Source organism: Microchirus variegatus (genome assembly GCF_963457635.1).
Source record: "Microchirus variegatus genome assembly, chromosome: 21".
Classification (NCBI taxonomy): domain Eukaryota; kingdom Metazoa; phylum Chordata; class Actinopteri; order Pleuronectiformes; family Soleidae; genus Microchirus; species Microchirus variegatus.
The window spans coordinates 7,502,164-7,523,888 of NC_139822.1; the positions used below are offsets into that span (position 1 = coordinate 7,502,164).

General features: G+C 40.4%; 1 protein-coding gene across 1 annotated transcript in view; it reads left to right on the forward strand.

Annotated features, from left to right (window-relative positions):
- Nucleotides 1-21,725, forward strand: part of mtcl1 (microtubule crosslinking factor 1) — a gene marked incomplete at both ends in the record, with an annotated part of 47,530 nt that overhangs the window by 11,480 nt on the left and 14,325 nt on the right. The window contains 7 exons of the mRNA XM_083908186.1: nt 6,966-7,025; nt 7,386-8,774; nt 12,923-13,069; nt 17,119-17,220; nt 17,731-17,952; nt 19,513-19,683; nt 21,553-21,720. Of these exons, the coding sequence (XP_083764312.1) occupies nt 6,966-7,025; nt 7,386-8,774; nt 12,923-13,069; nt 17,119-17,220; nt 17,731-17,952; nt 19,513-19,683; nt 21,553-21,720 (2,259 nt within the window). The remainder of the gene's footprint in view (nt 1-6,965; nt 7,026-7,385; nt 8,775-12,922; nt 13,070-17,118; nt 17,221-17,730; nt 17,953-19,512; nt 19,684-21,552; nt 21,721-21,725) is intronic.

Here is a 21,725-nt window from a genome sequence, read left to right on the forward strand (position 1 = left end):
CAGAGGCCGACTCTCCTCGCATGTTTAATGCAAATGGTCGCAATGAAGTGATGACTTCAGCAGTGAAGACTTTGCCTACAGAGCCAGTTACATTCCAAACCAAGACTTCATCAAAAGCAATGACATCATAGAGATGCTTTCCCTTTGGCGTCTGCCTCTTCTAGTCAGTAGGTTTCAATTAATGCAGTTTCTGAGACAGTTGCTGAGTGACTTTAGTTACATCCTATAACTTTATACATACTCCAGGTGCCTTAGAACTGTATTTTAATGTAATTTACCATTACCATGACACTGATCCACAAGCAATTTGTTTAAAAATCTTTGCCGATATGTGTCAATTGTTTGAAATGTTACATATTGTTTAAAAATGAACTGGAAAAATAAGTGAGGAGTTTTAGAGCATGATGACATGATGGACAAAGGCTCCAGGCAAACGTTTATTTCTGATTATGGCTTTTTCTTTAGCAATGGAAATATCCGCGATACATACTGTGTTCGTGTTAAATACCTTAATGTTGGTACATACCACAGAATCGATTTCAGCGTTTAACTCTAGCTCCTACTGTTCAAGCACCAACCTGATAATGTGACTGCCCTTTGGGCTAATGAGAAATCCAGGTAATCACTCTCGAGGTGCCAGTCTGCCACTGCTGCCGCACAAGCTCAGTTATCTTTCATATTGTTCAGTGACAGATTGGTGGTCTGTCTGAATGTCATAATATCAGTATTTCAAATCTTCTCCCTCCTACTGTATTGGCTCCCCCCACCATTTGTAAGCCATAACGAGCATCATGTGTGCAGATGCAAAGGCCCCTCCTCCTGATTTCCCACCCATTGTGCTCCATTAGACACACAAGGGGACAGTAAAAATATGAAGTGGTGTAAAGTGGCACTGAGGTGAAAATGACCTCATTATCAACCAGTTGGGTGTCAATGTGTCCTCCATTTATTCTTTTACCCTCGTTCTGCAGCCTTCGATCTGTCATGTGTGGTTCTCATTACTGAAGAGAGGACACAAGTCCCCAACACTGACTGAAACACCTCTGTGATCACAGGATCATTAGCTTATTACTGTATTATGTTACATAATATGTTATAACTACCAATAGCGGTTATATGTACTAGTGCTGTCGGTGTTTAATCTGAAATATGTATATCCAGTAGAACTTTTTGAAAAAATAATAGCCCTAATATCTCCTAGATACAAGGGCTCTAATTTAGGAAAGATTAGTTTTTATTAGGAAACAATATAATTAAATGCAACACAATTCTTTGTGTAAAGTAGACATTAATTCTGATTACAATTTAGAATAAGCCAACTCTATCACAGCTAACCTTCAAATAAAACATGTTTCCCTAAAATACCAGAAAATTTGATATTTTCATACCCTAGTGGAAAGGGAAGTTGGCTTGTAACCGGAGGGTTGCCATTTCAAATCCCAACAGGTCAACCGCTGGGGCAAAGGTGTCCAATCTCATCACATACCATTGATTGGATTAATTGGATACCAGGCCTTGGCCACATGGTTAGTGTAGTAGTTAGTGCTGTCACCTTTGCAGCAAGAAGACCAGGATTCGCGACCTGGTAGGTCACAACTCCTGTGACCCATCTGTGGGTCCCAACCCAGTCTTTTGGAACCACTGATATAGTGTATTTAGATCAATACAGTAGTCGGGGTGACTTTACTTTATATTTACTGTGTAAAAATGTTAATAGATTCTGAAGTTTTCTGTGTGTGAGTCATTGGTTCCTCCTGCCCTCTCCTCTTGACTCCATCCATCCATTATCTACTGCTTTATCCTCCACCTGTAGGTTGTGGGGGGTGCTGTGCCTATCTCAGCTGACATAGGCCGATAGGTGGGGAACACCCTGGACAGTTCCCCAGTCCATTCACCTAATCCCCAAATCTGCATGTTTTTGGACTGTGGGAGGCCTGGGTCTTCTTGCTGCAAAGGCAAGAGCGCTAACCACTACACCAACTGTGTGGCCTCCTTTCTATTCACTCTCTCTTATCACTGCATATGTCACCCCACTGACACGCGACCGGTCAGTCGTCCCAAAATAAAATCGGGTGAGCTGCTGAGGAGTTTGCAGTGAGATGACAGCTCTTCCCTCCTCCAGGCTTGTCTGAGCTACGGTGTCATTTATAGCTGTTGGTGTTGCTCCACAAACAGGGTGACCTCTGTGACACACTCGGTTTCCTATCATTTGTAATAGCCTCCTTTTTAGAGTCACAGGTGAGAACTGCTGTTGAGAGAGGAGGCTTTTGTTTCGATGACCTCCAGACAGAACAGAGTGAATGAATTTCAGATTTATTGGCCTCTCTTGGTCACCTGTGTCTCCCTTAGGGCCTTTTTTTGTCATTTCTTTTATTTTTTTACTGAGTCTGCATGTTCTGTTGCAGCTCATTTACACACATTCCCACCAGGGAACTGTCTGCTACGATCCTTATACTGAGAGCTACATAATAACATGAAAGCTGTTCATTCACTGTTTATCTCAAACAAACAAAAAAATAATAATGTGGCCGCAATTTCCTTTGCTGTCCTTTTGGACTTGTAGCTCTAAATTTATTAAATATACCACACTTTTGTGTGAAGATGTGTTTATAAGAACCGTAACGGTGTGTATCTATGTATTAAATACCGGTCGATCGGTTCAGCGCTTTCAAGTTATCAGCAACGATGTCATCAGCGACGAGAAACTCAAAATCACTCCCCTCTGAAATGTCTTCGTTGTCAAAGTTCTCCATGTTTGCTCCAAGCCATTTCAAATCAATGTGACGAGAAACCTTTATAAGTACACCGTAATTGACATATCCGCTTTCCCGGCGTCAATGGTAGAACACAGCAGGTTCTAATTGTAAAAATGCGCCAAAGCTTTCCCGGCATTAAAGGAAGATTTACGCAGCCGCGTTCCCGGCTCTAATGGTAGAAGTGCGGCAATGCTTTCCCGATGTCAATGGGTTAATTAACTGATTCAAATAATTCAATACACAGAGAAGAACTGCTTTGCTCATCACTAGTTTGTGTTGCGTATAAAATGACAGCACAGTTTTGTGCAGTTGTGCCATCTACAACCCCGCCCACATTGTGGAGGTACTATGAAGTAATGGAAAACTTCATAGTATCTGATACTGATACTAATGAAAAAGCACCATAAGACAAAATGAACAGAATACAGATGAATCTGATTGGTCTGTGTGGCTCCTGAGAAGGAGCTGATAGTAATTATACACTTTCAGAGAAGCTAAAGCTGCTAATTTACTGCTCTCTGAGGTGTAGCCTCTTTCTGCTGTCTTCAGACTGTGGGATCTCCTGACTCAGCATTACACACCTGGGGCTGTGGAGAACCTGTTTGACAACAAGTTAAATCATTGTGCTTCAGAAACACGCACAAGGCGTCTTATCTCAGTGCTCAGGATTGTGTTGCATTGATAAACCTGATTCTCACTAATGCCGACTTTTTTGTTTGCTCAGTCACTATCCTGCAATCTGGATAATTAGTAGTTATTATTAGACGCTAATTGTTGTCCCAGTTTGTTTTATTTCTAATTCAAAGCACATCATTACTGTAGGAAGGGTTAGCAAAAAAAAAACAATAACTCCTGGGGAATATTTAGTTTAAACAGTAAAAAAAAAAGTTGTCTGAAGCTTTTTTGTGCCTGCTGCTGGCAGTGTGGCGTCGTGTTTTCTGTTCACAGCATGCCAGGCCGTCAGGTTGTTTCGGGGAGATTTGTGAAGCGTGAGGGGAAAGTGACATGCTCCATAAAAGCTCTATTGTGCTGCTGGTTAATGCATGTCGGGTCTCGGGCTGAGGTCAGGGCCAGCTCAGACCAGAGGAACAGTATGGGAGTGACCCTCTGCTGCTCACACACACACACACACACACACACACACACACGCACACACACACACACACACACACACACACACCTGCAGTCCCAGTTGTGCATGGCAGTATAGGTCTCTATAGCTACCAGTATTGATTCCTAAGAGATTGACTGTTTTCTGTATCTATATAGTTGCTATAGGACCTACAAGTCTCTAGTGAGAAACCAGGAATAGAGGCACGATGGACACCTCAAATAACACAACCTTTATTGCAGGAGCAGTAATAATAGAGATGTATATTACAGTGCAAATGTGCTTCTCAGATCATTTATTCTTTGGTTTATAACATGATAACATTAAATATGTCATTTGATTTGTATGAAATATGCTAGGCAGAGGCTGTTTCATTAGATGATAATAGTGATAGAGAACAAGGATTTCCTCAACCATATAATAGCCAGAGTGTTCTGCATTTATGGGATTGGATGAAGAATTCCAATTATGCTTTTTTTTAATGCTAGTTTTAATCTTAAGTTGAGCAGTTTATTCAGCATAATTGGTCTTAGATTTAGAGCAAGAGAATAAATGAAAAAAAGTACCATAACATGATAAATAATAATAATAATAATCCTCATCATTCACCTGTCCTCATCGTACACCTATCCTCATCATTCACCTGTCCTCATCATTAACCTGTCCTCATCATTCACCTGTCATCGTTCACCTGTTCTCATCATTCACCTGTCTTCATCATTCACCTGTCCTCATCATTCACCTATCCTCATCATTAACCTGTCCTCATCACTCACCTGTCCTCATTTTTCACCTGTCCTCATCATTTACCTGTCTTCATCATTCACCTGTCCTCATCATTCACCTGTCCTCATCATTTACCTGTCTTCATCATTCACCTGTCCTCATCATTAACCTGTCCTCATCATTCACCTGTCCTCATCATTAACCTGTCCTCATCATTCACCTGTCCTCATCATTAACCTGTCCTCATCACTCACCTGTCCTCATCATTCACCTGTCCTCATCATTCACCTGTCCTCATCATTCACCTGTCCTCATCATTTACCTGTCTTCATCATTCACCTGTCCTCATCATTAACCTGTCCTCATCATTCACCTGTCCTCATCACTCATCTCGTACACCTCTGTTAGCATGATGCTTATATGCTCTGAGGATGGCCTGACATTGGAGTGACCTCAGACTGCTGCATCTAGTCTGTCTTAGACAATACAACACTGTGAGTCCTCTAATGCCTCGTACACACATGCAGGAAGATTCACTGACAAAGACACAAGAATGAGAGCTCAAACGTGTCCTTAGACACATGTGGACGACTGACTGCAGTTAATACTCTCCTGTACAGACACATTCACACAGTGTAAGGAGTGCACATATGCTGGATATTAAATATTGCTGCCACAGCTATTCACAGCAGCCTGACTGCAGCCAGCTCAGTGTGGAGTTTGAGCTCCATATAGTCAGAGGCTAATTGAATTTCAATGGCTTGTGTGTGGTTCACATTTTGCTGATCGAGCATATCCAGATGTAGAGTAGTATTTTAGACTGTAGGTGCTGTAAGCCAGAGACTGATCGTTTGTAAAAATAGGACTGCGACATTAATCATTTTTGCAGAGACTGATTGTTGCTGGAAACAGAACTGTCGCACTTCACCCATTCATTCTCAAAGACAGAAATGAAAAGCTTCCTGCTGCTGCTCACCATAATGACTGCGGGGATGATGGGTATTAAGTCCACTTTGCAAGACATTTTCTAACGCAGTGTTTCCCAAACGTTCAACTCTTGACTCAAACCACGACATGAGCGGCGATAAGAGTAAATCTGTGCATAATGTAGCAACTAACTTACAGTCGTATCTGTTACACACGATGAATTCTTTACTCATCAGAAAATGTATTTTGATTACAATTTGATTTTCATTAAACAATTTAACGATACAAGTGGAGTTCATCTGCTGCTTGTATTAATTTATCAAAGGGGATTACAGTCCAGATTGAGGGCTCATTCACCCAGATCTCACTAATATAATCTGGCTCTTAACATTTCACAGTGACTTATCTCTTTGAGCAGTATTTATTCTGTTGTGCTGGAGTCTTAGGCTCCTCTGTCAGGGCCTGAACATGGGTTTTATCTCCATCCAGTGGCTGCCACATCCCCCCCTGCACTACTGGTCACACCACACTTTCTGTTAAATCCCATTTCCAGAGCCAGACGCCTCCTCCTCTCCATTTTCTGCACTGTGCAAAATCAAAAAAATAGGCCAAGCTACTGAGTGCAGATGCTGCTGAAAATACACTGGCTGTGTTCTCATTCTTAGACATCCTCCACCCATGAAATATTTCATTCCTCCATTCCCTTCCTCTTTAACATCTGGATTTCCTTTTTTTTCCGGTCATGGTGTACGATAACGCCCGACACTTGTTCCAAAAATGTCTTTCGTAAACAGGCGTGTCAAAGAACAGAGTATTCTCCTTTTGCTTTCTAAACACAACAGATGTTCCAAGGTTATGAAGCAGTGAATGTTTTCCTCTCACTGTCACAGCTTTACTCATCTATTGACGTGTTCACCTCAGACTTGGATTGACACCTATACTCCAGTGGCATTTCAATATAAAATGTGATTAGAATGCGTCACTAGTTAGTTCAGTTTATCACGGATGACGAATCGTCTCGTCCCCGATCTTGCAAGACTGGCTTTCCACTAACGGAGAGTAGGGGCAGTAGAGACAGCCCCCAATCTCCCCACCACAAGCTAACTGTTCCTGCTCCAGGCAAAACAGGTTCACCCTCACACTTTCCATCCTTCTAGCCAGGAATGATTAACACTGTCCTGCTCTACTCATGTTGACCAGAAACGTGTACAGTGAAGAGTTTGTTCCACTCCAAGTTTTGAAGAACAGACTGTAATCAAAATATACTATTTTTTTTACCTCAACCAAGAAAGTGGATTGATTGATTGTTGTGTCATTACATTGGTGTTTTAATGTTTGTTTTTATTTGAAGCAGTGACAGCTAGGAGAATCAGTATATAACCAACATATAAAGTTAAATTACAGTACATGTCTGACATCCTTCTTCTATTTCTTGTCTTTTGTAGAGTGTTTTGAGGAGACGAGGAAGCAGGGAAACGTTTAAAGACAAGAAATCTACAAGTCAGGTAAATGATTTCTGAAAATATTATTTTAGGAATATAGGTGTTACAGATTAATAACAAAATGATCCATATTGCAATATGACCAAGTGCAATGTTCAAATCAAAATACTTTTACATACAATTATTTGATAAAATGTAAATATTGCATTATGCTGAAGTACTGCAGAGAGTCAAAGTAAAGGCTCAGAAACTACACAATTGTTGCCTCATTATACTATATATTATAATATTAATTAAATTGTAAATGAGCAACAGTCCATCATGTTCATTTAATTATATTTTATTTCCATGTTTACAGCCTCTTTCCACTGCCCTCAAGTGGACAGAACATCGGTTTGAATATTGTAATTTTCTCCTCCACAGGAGGACAGTGCAGACCTCAGGTGCCAGCTCCAGTTTGCCAAGGAGGAGTCAAGCCTGATGAGGAAAAAGATGGCGAAGCTGGGCCGGGAGAAGGATGAACTGGAGCAGGAGCTGCAAAAATACAAGTCTGTTTATGGGGATGTGGACAGTCCACTCCATCTGGCCGAATGCTCCGGTGGAGGCCCTCACACCACTCGAGAAGCTGAGCTGCGATTGCGTCTTAAGCTGGTGGAAGAGGAGGCGAACATCCTGGGCAGAAAGATTGTGGAACTGGAGGTGGAGAACCGCAGCCTGAGGGCAGAAAATGAAGACATCCGGTGTCAGTACGAAAGGGACTGCTTTGGGCGAGAACCGTTCTCCAGCATGCCTTCATCGCCGTATGGTGGTGACCCACTGGAGTCGGCCAGTGAGCTACGTCGCCATCTCCAGTTTGTGGAGGAGGAGGCTGAGCTCTTGCGTCGCTCCATCTCAGAGATTGAGGACCACAATAGGCAGCTGACATCTGAACTCAATCGCTTCAAATTTGGCCCCAGTAGCAGTTCTGGGCCTGTTGGTGAGGAAGGTGGTGAAGCCATATTGTTTAAACCAGGTAATGGTGGAAACGGGAACGGTTACACTGGCGGGGCGATGATGGAGGAGCTTAAGTCAGCCAGGATGCAGATCAATGAGCTGAGCGGTAAGGTGATGAAGCTGCAGTACGAGAACCGCGTCCTCATGTCAAACGTCCAGCGCTGTGACCTGGCCGCACACATTGGCCTACGCACTGGAAGTCCTCGAGACAGCGATGCAGACAGCGACACAGGACGACGAGAAGGTGCTGAAGAGGAAGAGACGGGGCGACTTTTTCTTCTCCATCCTAAAAGAGAAGGTCCTATTGGAGGTGAGAGTGACTCTGAAGACATGTTTGAGAAAACGACCACCACCTCAGGGTTTGGAAGCAACAAACCATCAGACGGAAGTGAGCTCAACACGACCGAACTGGCCCTTCGCAGGAGGGAAGAGCGGGAGTCATTCAGTAATGTGAAACGAGAGGCGGAAAGGCTGGGAAAGACAGTTGACCGTCTCATTACGGACACTGACAGTTTGATCTTTGAGGGCAGACTGGTGGTGACGACAGGAGAGAGCCTGGAGGGAGGATTGGTGTCGGGATCGAAACCAGATACCCAGGTCCTGGACACCATCAACACCCGCATGAAGGCGTTCCGCACTGAGCTACATATCTTCATGGAGAATCTGGAGCATGTGGGAGAGGGGCTGAGAGAAAGGACAGATGACTTATCACCCATGCCAAACCTCACAGAGTCCAGCAGCTTCCTGTCCTCAGTCACCTCCATGTCCCGCGATTCTCCCATTGGCACCTTTGGAAGAGACCTGGTTTCAGACTTCCAGGTAAGTTCAGCCAATGAACTCTCTAAATTTTTTAATGTATTTATTTTTTATTTTTTTTTAATATCAGAGTGAGACAAACTCTGTGAACTTTTTTTTTTTGGGTCACAGTAAAAACCGGAAGGCTCTTTAAAAACCGGATCTCACCTTAGTGTCTTGTTCTATAGCATGATTGCTTTACTATAAATTACTGACAGAATCCAGATATATCCTTAACTCTCTGGTGTATTTGTGAATATTGCAACTAATTTAGATTTAATATAAATGGAACGGTGCCTGTAGTCACTGGTAAACTGTTTAAGTCAGATGGGAAAAAAAACTCTCTAATTTAAAACAGTGGCAGTGCCAACAACCATTAGCACACACACTTTTCTCAGCCTTGCCAACTGTCAGTGGGAATCTCATTACGTTGAAGGCTAACATGGTCACTTTAAAGGATAAGTTTGGATATACTTAAATCTTACCTAAATATGAACACTCTGTCCTTCAGTTGCAAAGCAAACTCCTATTGTTAAGCCTGGAGATTTTAGATTTGACCAGCGCCATGTCAGTTTTTGAAGCAATAATTCCACAGACATCATCTGCAACAGGCACCTATTGGACGATACTGTGTGTCACTCACATGTTGAAGGTCATCTCCTTAGCAACCAACCGCAACCGCTATACTTCACCCTGTGTATCATCCTTATCAGTGCATCCCCCTATGGATTTTATATAGTGGATGTAATTGAGATATGGTGGTTGTGGCATGGTGTGTTGGTTGAAACAATCAAGAGAGCAACAGAGGGTTTGGTTCAACATTTGAAGTTTCAACAAATGTCCTCATGGAGACACTGATGACCAAGCACATTGTTCGACTCAGACCATTTCTTAAACGTGGAAGTAGTCTTCCAGTTTGCACGCAAATAAAGTGGAAGGTAAGAATATATAAAGGGTCATTTTGAATGGAGGGGGTTTATGAGCCTAACTCTCATTTACACAAGTAAGCATTTTCCTTTCAGTGTTTCAGCTATATATAGCTAGTTCACAGATATTACCTAGATCTATGAACATGTGTTTGCAAAAGCTCAACAGCGTGCCCACCAAATCACAATTCTCCAGGCTTCAAAATGGGAATTCACTTTCCAGTTGCCACTTAAAAAAGGAACAAATCTTGAGCAACACCTTTCTCTTTCCATTCCTGTCAACACATTAAATGTCAAGCAATGGAGTTTAGATCGACACAAAAAGATGAAAAATGTCCTTCAAAGCCTTTAAAGGGAGTTGAGTTTCAGAGATTCCACAGACCTTAAGTATCAGGCCCGCTGCTCCACCGTGAGCCACCCAGCTCTGCCACACTGGCACCACCACCACACCATCTCTCCCTTGAATCACCACCACCATCGCTTCCTGCTGCCACTTTTTTCACATCTGCATCTACTGTACATGAACATCCTCATAGCCAGCAGCCCTGCCTGCCCCATTCTCCCTGCACTCTGCAGCTGCCCTGCTTCCACTCAGCCAGGGGCTGGGGAGGTTTGCCTGGAGGGAGTGCTTGAAAAGGGTGCTTGGTACGAATGCAGCGAGTTCTCCAGGATTTGTGACAGCTTCTTCCATTTGGTGTGGTGTCACTGTTTGACTCTTGACACAGTGAATTGTTGCATGATGACATATGATAAATATATATTCGCTTCACAGCTTGGCTACACCACGCTATTATTTGTGTTCCCCAGTGCTAAATGATATAGTCGTTATGTTTACACAACATATCACTGACTTTGACACGTGGGATTGGTTACTCCGTGGAGTTGCCAAGGAAACATATCATGCACTGACTAAAATAACCTCTCTTCAGTGAAATTAAAAAAAAAGAGTTGCATGCATGATGCTGTGTGAGCTGGCCTGTGGAAGAACCTCGTTGGCTTGCATCCTGCTTCCTGTCCTTTGTTTTGTTGCAGCTTAGTGTGACTCAGCATATTGGGCAAGCATGTCTGTGCTTCATGATCAGGCAGACGTCTAGGATGCTTTTAATAAACAGTCAGATTTTTGCTAACGGAATAAAACAAAAACTCTTTGTAGTGAATATAAGGATGTGCCTCGCAGAGATAATAGTGTATTCCATTTATAGTTGGAGGTTGGAATTTCAGATTTCCTGCTCAACAATCTCACATGCCCACAGTTCGGATTACAAGATGGCTGCCACCATAAAAACAATGCTTATATTACCGTTAATTCCACTTCTGTCATTTTGGTTTCACAGTGAATCAGTTGTACACATACTACTGTTTTTTGATTGTTATTTTTAACCATAGACATGTTGCTACGCTGCGCCAAATACCATGTCGAGTTTGTTATCGAACTTTGCATCCATGTTTTTTCAGACTTCTCTCTATAAAGGTCTAAGGACAGAGGATGTTACCAACCCTGTGAAGTCCCGTGAGACAAACTATGTTTTGTAAACTGTGGGCTATACAAATACAATTTGGTGGATTGATTGATAAAGCAGTGAGTTTGGAGGGGACATCAATCCTAGCTCCGTCGTCTGAGTTCCAATGTTAATGGAATTCAGCATAATAGAACGAATCTGCATTCATACTCACTCAACTGTCAATGAAGAAGGAAATACAGTAATACAGTCAGTGCAATATACACAAAACTAATATGAATAAACAAAGAAACCTTAAAAATCAAGTGCATTCACACTTGATTTTATCTTACAAAATTAATAACATTTGTGTATGACCTAGAATGGCATAATAAAAAAAAAATAAAATACAAAGAAAATCATTGCATTAAAAAAAAAAGCATAAAAACACAAGAAAATCTTTTGCAATTTATAAATTCCAGATGTTAATCTCTTTCTTGGAACAGTCTTTTCCTCTCAACAAAAAGTCTTATTGTATAACAATGGAAATCGTCTACCTATAGTGTTCTGATTGTAATTGGAATTATAATGAATTCATTAATTAACAACATATTTTCTAATTCAAATCGAGGCTAATGAGGAGGAGGTTTACTCATCATTTATAATTTTCTAAAAATATTTTATTATGTTTTTTATGTAGCATTTATCTTTTTTTAAACAATTATGTGCCTAAATGCACTAACGTTACAAGATGTAACGTTAGTGCATTTCATTATAAGATCTTAGTTCTTACATTACGATGAGTTTTCTACTTATTACATGATTTAACTGTTGCTAGTATTTTTGTTTGCAAGTAAAAGTCAAAGATGTGGATTTTGTGATCATGAGATTTATACATGATACATGAGAGTGGATAGTTTTATACATTTTATCATGATTGTGAAAAAAAATGACTGGATGTGTGCATATGAGTTAGAAAATGATTAGAAGATACAGAAATATAAATTACATGAAAACATCATGAAGATGTTTTGTTTTAGCGTTTCTTCTTGCATACATGAAGAAATAACACGTGGGCACTGCTGCAGCGTGGATTCACTGAAGACTCAAATGCCTCGTGTTTGTTTTATTTCTGCTGCAATGTAAAACAAATGAAAAAGGAAAGGATTGCATTTTCTTGAGTTAACTGCTTGCACAGTACACACGGCTGTGCACAGGCATGTGTTGAAAACCTTTAGCATGCTAGCTCTGGCTCTGCAGTCTGCCGTGGTATCTCTCAGCTGTTGATTTGGACTCATGTATCTCTCATTGCATGCGCTTCATAACAAGTGTTTTGCATTCTTTCCTTCCCCGACTCCCTCTCTTTGTTCCTCTTTGTGTTCATGCCAGATGTTTCAGCCCATGATTTTGTTCATCCTCATTCTCATTCTCTTCTCATCTCTCTCATACGCCGTCATCTTCAAGTTGGTCTTCCTTGTCGTGCTTTTCTTTGTACTCTAGTGCGTTGGTTATTCTCCACACCTTGTAGTGTGTTAGTGTATTTTCCACCCCCCTCTGCTTATATCTTTAGACCCATTCTCTGTTTTATTTGTGTTGGTTCAACACCTTCTTTTCACTCACCCTCACCTGGTTTGTTGTCTTCTGTCTGTTTTGTCTGCCTCATATGTGTTCCCCCTTCCTCCAACTCCACCACCACCACCACCATTACCTGCACCCCTGTTTTCCCACACCCGTGTCATCCATCCCCTCAACCCCTGACCCTCATCGTCCACACGCCTTCCCCGTCCCCACCCTTCATTACTCACAGTCCATTCAGAGGGATGAGCTGGAGTGGCGTCTAGGACAGGAGCGAGGCGTGGAGCCCCAAAGCCAGAGCCATGGTGGGGGTCAGGCCCAAAGCAGGGGAGCCACAGGATTCACTAGGTACCACAGGCCCCTGGCTTTAAGAGCAGAGGTCAGTGCCTCCTCCCTCCTCCATCTCTCCTTTCACCTGCAGAACCGACTTAACTTTCCACTCTGCTTGATTGTTGCGTGATGTTTACATCAAGGAAGGATGATTTTGAAATGAGATGAGAGTTTCTGATTGCTCTGAGGGTCAAAGCTCCTCAGTCCCAGTATCAGTACATTCCTCTTGCAGTTGGAAAACATGCCGAGTGTCTCCCCTGGTGTGAAAATTCACCTCAACTAAGATGTTTTTCTCTCCCCTATGGCAGTTATACGCTTCTTTAGATCTGGACTAATTTAAATGTGTCTTTTCAGGGCAGAGCGTCATTGGAAAAAAAAATCTTATCAAGCTACTGTACTGTGCAAAAGTCTTAGGCCAACATTAGATTTGTTGCTTTAGCTGCTGCTATAACAACAATAGAGGATCATTATTTCTATTTCCAGAAAATAAGTATGAAGATTGCTGTTGTTAAAAAAACACCATCCTCTACAGGTGTAGAGGTTACTTGAACAGTAACACAGCTCTGTTAATCCTGGAGTGGAACCTTCATTAATGTTACTGGTAAATCCTGTGTTTGTTCTTCTATTTCATTTAAAGAAATATCTGCTGTAATAAAAGCGTCTATTACACCAGGTTTATGCTTGAGCATGACATACACGTTGCATGAGTTAAACTCATTGACAGCTCGCTTTTATACAAGAGCAGCTTTAAGTCGCATCACTTTATTCCAAATTCACATGATCACAGAATTTGACAGACAGAAAAAAAAAAAAATTATGAATTTTGCTTTATTTTTGTCTATTGATAGCAATACATTTTTCTCAACAGCAAAGCAACTGAAAATGTTTACAGGTATGATATGAGTGGGACAGCAGCCATCATACACTGTATTGTTTTAGTTTATGAAGTTTTACTTTACTTCAGGGCTGCAACAACAGGTTGGTTAACAGGTTACTTATTTGTGTGTGCCATAAAACGATGAAAAATCTAGAACCAGATGTGAAGTACTATAACAATAGCTTGATTGTTAAAATGGATGCAAATGAATCGGCCGATCTTGTTGCTCAGTGCACTCTGTGGTGACGCCCTCTGGCATCGGCTCATTACTGTTGGCTCGTGTTGCGACTTAGCAAATGAATCTTTATGTTAAAGTGCAGGGAGAACACCAAAGACATGAGGGGCAACACTGCTGCCACACACACACACACACTGGCTCAGGTCTGTTCCACCTCTCAGTGACTCTACTGTTTAATAGATCAGCTGTAATAATTGCAGGACACTGACTTATAATTGCAGCCGTGTGCTCATTTTTCATGGAGGAATTGTACGCTGTTATTGCAAAATAGATTTTCAAGAGCGTACAAAAGCATAGTTTCTGGGAAATTGTTCTCACAATTTGGATTCGATTAAGAAGTCAGTTTCAAGAAATGTAGCCAAGCAAAATTAGTTTAACACATAGTTAAAGGCGCCATATGTAAGAATGTGGCCAAAAATGGTTACTACATTCAAATTCAAAATACCGAGGTCTTTTAGCTTTCGTTTTCTGACGTAACTGGCAACCCGTGGTTGCTCGGCAGCTGAGACTCTACTGACTGCAATGATTGGTAGACGGCGGTAGGTGGCGCCACATGCCAAAACATGATTTCAAAACCTAAACATGATTTGCAGTCTGCAAAATATTGTTTTTAAATGCAAATATTTTGTCTGTACTGTTGTTGTTGGTGAGTTCAGTTTGTTATATGAACATTATTCCTGAGTCTCTGTGACATATTAGGAGGATTTTATGGCCAGTTGATTTAGATGTAATACATAATGCACCTTTACATTTTATTTCTCTTTAAACAAAAAAAATCCAATCAATTGAATAATATTTGGCCTGTTCCTATTGGGGCTGATTTTGCAGTGTAACACAGAAGTCTGTCAGCAATGATGGGATGTCGAACTATTACAGTTCCAGTTAAGGTAGATTTATGTAGATTTATTTTTCTGTCTGTGTTTTATGCTGCAGATTACTCTGTGATGGGAAATGAATGAATGAATGAATGGAAAGCAGCTTGGCTATGGCAGGATTAGCACTGAAGACCTGCATGAATTGCATTTGACATTGTGCTGACAGAGAGGTGATACAGGGTCAGTACACACTGAACAGCTCAACTTACTGTTGTAGGAAGCAGTAAAGGCCCAGCATAGGACAGAGGCAAGATATCACATTATATCACATTATAAAATGCAGCAATTTTCAATTGCAAGTCTGAATTTTTGTCTTCTTTAGGAGAGAAAGACTGTATATGATGCATGGATGGTTTAGTGGTGAGCACTATTGCTTTTGCAGCAAGGAGACCTGGGGTCGCAACCCTGTCGGAACAAGGGCCTTTCTGCATGGAGTTTGAATTTTCTTACCGTGTGTGTGTGGGGGGTTGGGGGGTTTCTGGGTCCTCTGGTTTCCTCATACAGTCCAAAAATATATGCAGATTTGGGGATTGGACAGGGGGAACGGTCACGGGGTGTACCCTGACGTTCGCCCTATATCAGTTGGGATTGGCACCATGGACTGTACGTTATGTCAAGTTTATGAATGAAGAAGTATGATGAGCATTTATAAGCACCAGCATCTCATTTCTCTTTGACCATCTTTTCAACTTGGAGGGAAAAAATGACAACCCACCATTTTGTTGTTGTTGGTGTGTCAGAAAACGCATTTGCAAATGTGCGCAAATATAGAGGAAGTTACTCTTCCCATTTGATTAAGTGAGATTAAGTATTAAGTAAGATTTAAACTTAACCAACTATTAATTGTCTCTTCTTTAAACTTTATATATACACAGTGGTATGCAAAAGTTTGGGCACTCCTGTAAATGTTCATGATTTTCCTTTATAAATCATTGGTTGTTTGAATAAGAAATTTCAGTTAAATATATCATAGGAGACAATCACAGTGATTTGAGAAGTGAAATAAAGTTTATATGATTAACAGAAAGTGTGATTATTTAAACAAAATTAGGCATGTGCATAAGTTTAGGCACCCTTGTCATTTTATTGATTTCAATACCTAATTATTGGAACTCAAAATTGGTTTGGTAACCTCAGTGACCCTTGACCTCCATACACAGGTGAATCCAATCATGAGAAAGGGTATTTAAGGAGGCCAATTTTAAGCGTTTCTCCTCTTTGCATCTTCTCTGAAGAGTGGCAACATGGGAGCCTCAAAACAACTCTCAAATGACCTGAAAACAATGATTGTTCAACATCATGTTTTAGGGGAAGGATACAGAAAGCTATCTCAGAGATTTAAGCTCTCAGTTTCAACTGTGAGGGACATTGTGAGGAATGTGAAGACCACAGGCACAGTTCTAGTTAAGGCCTGAAGTGGCAGACCAAGAAAAATCTCAGATAAGCAGAGACGAAGGATGGTGAGAACAGTCACAGTCAACTAACAGACCAGCTCCAAAGACCTACAACATCATCTTGCTGCAGATGGTGTCACTGTGCATCGTTCAACTATTCAGCGCACTTTACACAAGGAGATGCTGTATGGAAGAGTAATGCAGAAAAAGCCTTTTCTCTGCACCTGCCACAAACGGAGTCGCTTGAGGTATGCTAAAGCACATTTGGAATAAGGTGCTGTGGACTGATGAAACTAAAATAGAGTTATTTGGGAAAAACAAGGCGCGTTATGCATGGAGGAAAAAGAACACAGCATTCCAAGAAAAACACTTGTTACCTACAGTAAAGTTTATAAAGGAAAATCATGAAAATTTACAGGAGTGCCTAAACTTTTGCATACCACTGTATGTATAAACTTATATGGATTTTATTACTAGCTGCTCCCTCATTTCCAGTCTAATAATATTAAAAGCTGCTTCTTGTCTACAACAGACCTGAGTGTGGTATCAATCTTCTCATCTAACCCACAGCAAGACAGTAAATAATTACTTTGCACTAAATACCAGGGTTTTTCTTGAAGCAACTTGTTTTTGTTTCAATTACATTTTAATATGTGATGAACCTTATCCAAAGTGTCAGTGAAGTAACTGTGTGCTGTGCTTTTGTGGCTTCAGCTCCGGGACACTCCTGCTTCTGACATCCAACTTCGTCTCGATCACGATAGGAGGCTGAGGGCACCAACGGAAGAAAGGGAGGCTGTCGTCTGTCAGCCTCAGGTAGAACAACACACTCAGTCACGCCGTGTTTTCATTTATTAAGATCAGCAGAATGGCCAACAGTATCACTTCACTCTCTTCACTACTTCTGCTAACTTTACCTAAGTTTGAAAATATTTCGATCGGAACCAAAATGACACTTTAAATCCAACACACACAATTTTCACTCCCTTTATTCTTTAGAATTATATCATTTGTACGTAAAAATGCACTCCGTGTTAATTGAAATACCAAAAACTCTCAGATCAGATTTCTTAAATGATTATGGATTAAAGGATTTAAAGACGAGACCCATAAATGAGTCGCTGTTATTTTTCTTTATTATGTGTTTACCAATTCAAAAAGATGTTATGTGTTACAGATATGGCTGTAAATTAGTCACTACATACGCCAGACGAGTGGTTTGAGACACGAAAATTTGCCATCTTTATTAAGTGGGAACTATTGATATCATACAATCATTTTAAGAATTAAAGTGACTAACTAATGAATTCATGTGACAAACCATAGGAAAATAACCTGTTGCGTCTGGAGGCCCAGCGTGCAGGTCTGGAGCTGCAGGGTCTGCAGAGTCATGACGTGCCCTGGACAGAGGAGAGGACCATGCTACAACAAGAGGTTCGCCTGTTCAGACGCAACACAATCATCTTTTACATGAAGCTCAGGTGGATCCTAATGCACTGGAGGCTCAGCCGCAAAGACTACAGAAGGGAAGAGGCGGTGCATCCAGAGGTGAGTCAGTGTTTAGATAATTTTGTTTAGACATTTATTTATCCATTTTATTCCCATATGTGACCAATATCTTTCAACGTGTTGCTGTTTTAGCTTTCTTTCTGTTCCCACAAAGTTTGGACCTTTGTCCTATGGTGAGAAACTTGTCATCTCTGACAATCTTCACAAACCATTAATATACGATTTTGTGTTGAGAGAGTAAGTTACACCTCCAGGTGAACAGCCCTATACTTGCCATACAAGTGACGATTACTCCATATCTCTTTTCACATCAACTGAGCCAAAGAAACTACACAGCACGCAGCACGGAGGAAAACCAAAACAATGATAGTATCTTGACATTGCCTCCCCCTCAACGGCCGACTCCTGTACCATGCCCGGTCCACCGTGGTGGTCCCGGGGGAAGTCCTTGTCCAGGATGAAGCTGCAACGTTTGTCTATGAAGCCCAAATTTTTATTTAATTTTTTTTTAAATATGTTTTTTTTTGTTTACTCGGTTTGTGCTGGACCGACTTGTTCCCTCTTTTGCCGTGGCGGGTCACATATGGCTCCTACATGGTGGCCTATATTATTTTTCGAAAATATTCAAACATTCTAAATTCCAGTGCATGAGAACTACTGGAAGTACTGCAGTGTCCACCGTACAGTGCATTGAGTTGACAGGAACAGCTTATAAGATGCTTTCAAAGACCCTGGTGAATTCTGCAGGGAAATCTGCAGAATTCTGCAGAAAATGACGTCTGCAGGCTCTACATTGGGTTGAGCGTAGAGGAGCAGCTTCAAGATGCATTCAGGAAACCTTGTTAATTGTATCACTTCTGCAAACACACTTTAAGTCCACTAAATAACTAACCACAAATTAGGTAGTTATTGGAATAGCGTTATTTATTTTGTATCTTTTTAATATATTATGATTAGTCACAGTAACTGATCGACTTTTCACAATTAAACAAATAATGGAATACTCCTGACTATCCTTAGTCAAAGGTTAAAGTTCAAGGTCACATTAAACACATTCGTAGCACCTCACAAACTGAAAAATGTTGGTAGAATTGTTCACTTGGATTAACAAACATCTCACTGGCTTTTTTCAAATGGCAAGAATTGAAAAGCACAGATCCACTGAAAACAAATGCACATGGTTAGGCGATATAGAATTCTGTGTTCATTACTGACCTTTTTGCTTCTCACACTGTTCAGCCAGTTCCTTCTGTTTATTCTATTCTATTATAACAGACCACCTGTATTCTGATCATAAACATAGTGCTCAATTTTTATAACGTGACTACAAAAACAAAAATTTTCATGCCAGAGACTTATTTTGGTATTGACTCAAAGAGAGCATTTTGTCAAGACGTTACACTGTTGCTAATTAGAGGAAAATCATTCAGCCTATATTGAACATGCTGAGTTGGATATTAGCTCCATGATGGACTGGTTAAATCCTGGATACTCATCAGGCTTCTTGGTGTTTTACAAAGTGCATGATGCGATAGTAATGATGCAAAAATTAACGATTGTATGAGTGAAATGCGTCTTTTCTCGACCCATATGTTCTAGTTTGAAAAGTTGGAGGGCATTCCAGAGCTGGGAGTGATAATGGAGCAGGGAGAGGGAGAGTTGGACCAAGATGACAAACTGTGTCTACCAGCAACTCCAGGGGAAGTCATGGACTCCACCTCCACTTTCCCTCTACCGTGCCCTGATCAACACCTGCAGCATCAAAGAGAGGTACACAGATATTTTCACCATCACTGTTTACACAATGAGAGGAAAATGGAGCTGAACTCAAGCTGCTTCTGTGTAGATAAAACATAATACACAAACACAAATCATATTTCAGGTGCACTTGGTACTTTCCCTCCTGATGAAATTAAACATCGACTGTATGAAATTAACATGGCAAAACTAAAAAAATAAATATCATTTCGTGTATCGCCATCATGCAAAAAATATGGCGATATGAGTTTTGGTCCATATCACCCAGCCCTATTACAGCTGCAGCAGAATTCAGGAAGGCAATGGATGATTTGTTGTGGTTTAAATAATGAAACAGTGTGGCCCCTCATTTACACCGCTTGGGTTTTTATTAGATTCAGATTTAACTTAGTTAGAACAACTACAACTCGAGTGAAATTTTTAACTGGAGAATTTAAGCTTCCTGTTGTTACTTAGGATGTCACAATAATCTCTTAAACATAGTCATTTTACAGCCCATGGCCAAGTGGAAAGGGACCAGGGCTTGTAACTCGAGTGTTGCCATTTTGAATCCCCTGGTCAAAAAAGACTTGGCACCCATTTCTCCCCAGGTGCCCCCTACATTTGCATTAGAAAACATAGTCACACGTATATATGTAGTATATGTATAGTACATGATACAACATACATACATACAAATCTACATTGCAATCACTAACCATACTACAAAAAAGAGCCATAAGAATAGTTCATACAGCTGGATATCGAGAACACACAAATTCATTTTTTTTTAAGTCAAAAATAATAAAGTTCATAGATATTATAGAGCTTAAAACGGCACAAATAATGTTCAAAGCAAAAAATAATTTACTACCTGGCAATATACAGAGATTATTCTGCAATAGAGAAGGAGGTTATAACCTGAGGGAGAAATCAGATTTCACAACTGTTACTGTGCGCACCACAAAGAAAAGTTTTTGTATTTCCTTCCGGGGTTAGGGTAAGACTGTGGAACAGTATGGGAAAGTGTTGAGGCAAAGAACAAGTTAAAAAAAGGTATAAAGAATGGATTTTCATAAAGTATAAAGAGGAAAAAGGTACTCCGTAATCACAGCTTATAAAAACGTAATACATAAAAAAATAATAATAATTTAATTAATTTAATTAATTAATTTAAAAAAATGTGTATACATCAAATAGCCAAAATAATATGTGATAAAAATTAGAAAATGGAGAAGGGGTAGTATTATATAAGTTATTCTTCTTACTACTCCTTTTCGGACATGTTAACATTTATTTTGTTGCTTTATTTTGTATATTTATTTTGTTGCTTTATTTTATTTATTTTTTCTTCTTTCGTTGTTGTTATTATTCACGTTCGAAATAAACTAAACTGAACTGAACATGACCAATGCAACTGTATAGTTGTAGTGAAAAGAAGCGAGCTAGTTGTAATGTTTATAATATAAATGAATACAATAATTATAGTATAGTTATGTCTTTAATTCGTTTTCTTATTTTGCTTTCATCAAGCATAAATTAAAGCATGGCAGGTGCTGATTAGACATGTTTGTCTAATAATTGTCATGTTTGTTTTCTTCTTGTGTTCTGCTAGTCTTTTCTCTTCATGATAAGCTGTACTTGTGTCGTATGCAGGCTCAACATCTTAATGTTGTGTGCTATTCAATTCAGTAGTAGTATTCACCTTATAAATACTTTCAGATTCAGAAGTTGAAGTCAAATTGATTTATAAAGTCATTATAATGCAGGTTCATCCTAACGTGATGACATACAGATTTAAAAAAAAAAAAACAGTTGAGTTCAAGATTAGGAAAAGAGCTTTCTGTGTTTCTAAGAGTGTTTATTGTCATTCATTGTTTTTTCTGAATCTTGTGTGTGCAGTTGGGGGAAAACCGTCGAGTGCTGCAGGCCATGCGGACGGTGCTGGAAGAGTTTCAAGAAGAGCTGCGGGAGGATGAGTCATGGCTCTGGCAGCTCCAGCAGTCATACGCCAACGACAAAGCTGCCTGGGAGGTCAAGTGGGCAGAGATGAAGTGCCAGGTTGCACAGGTACA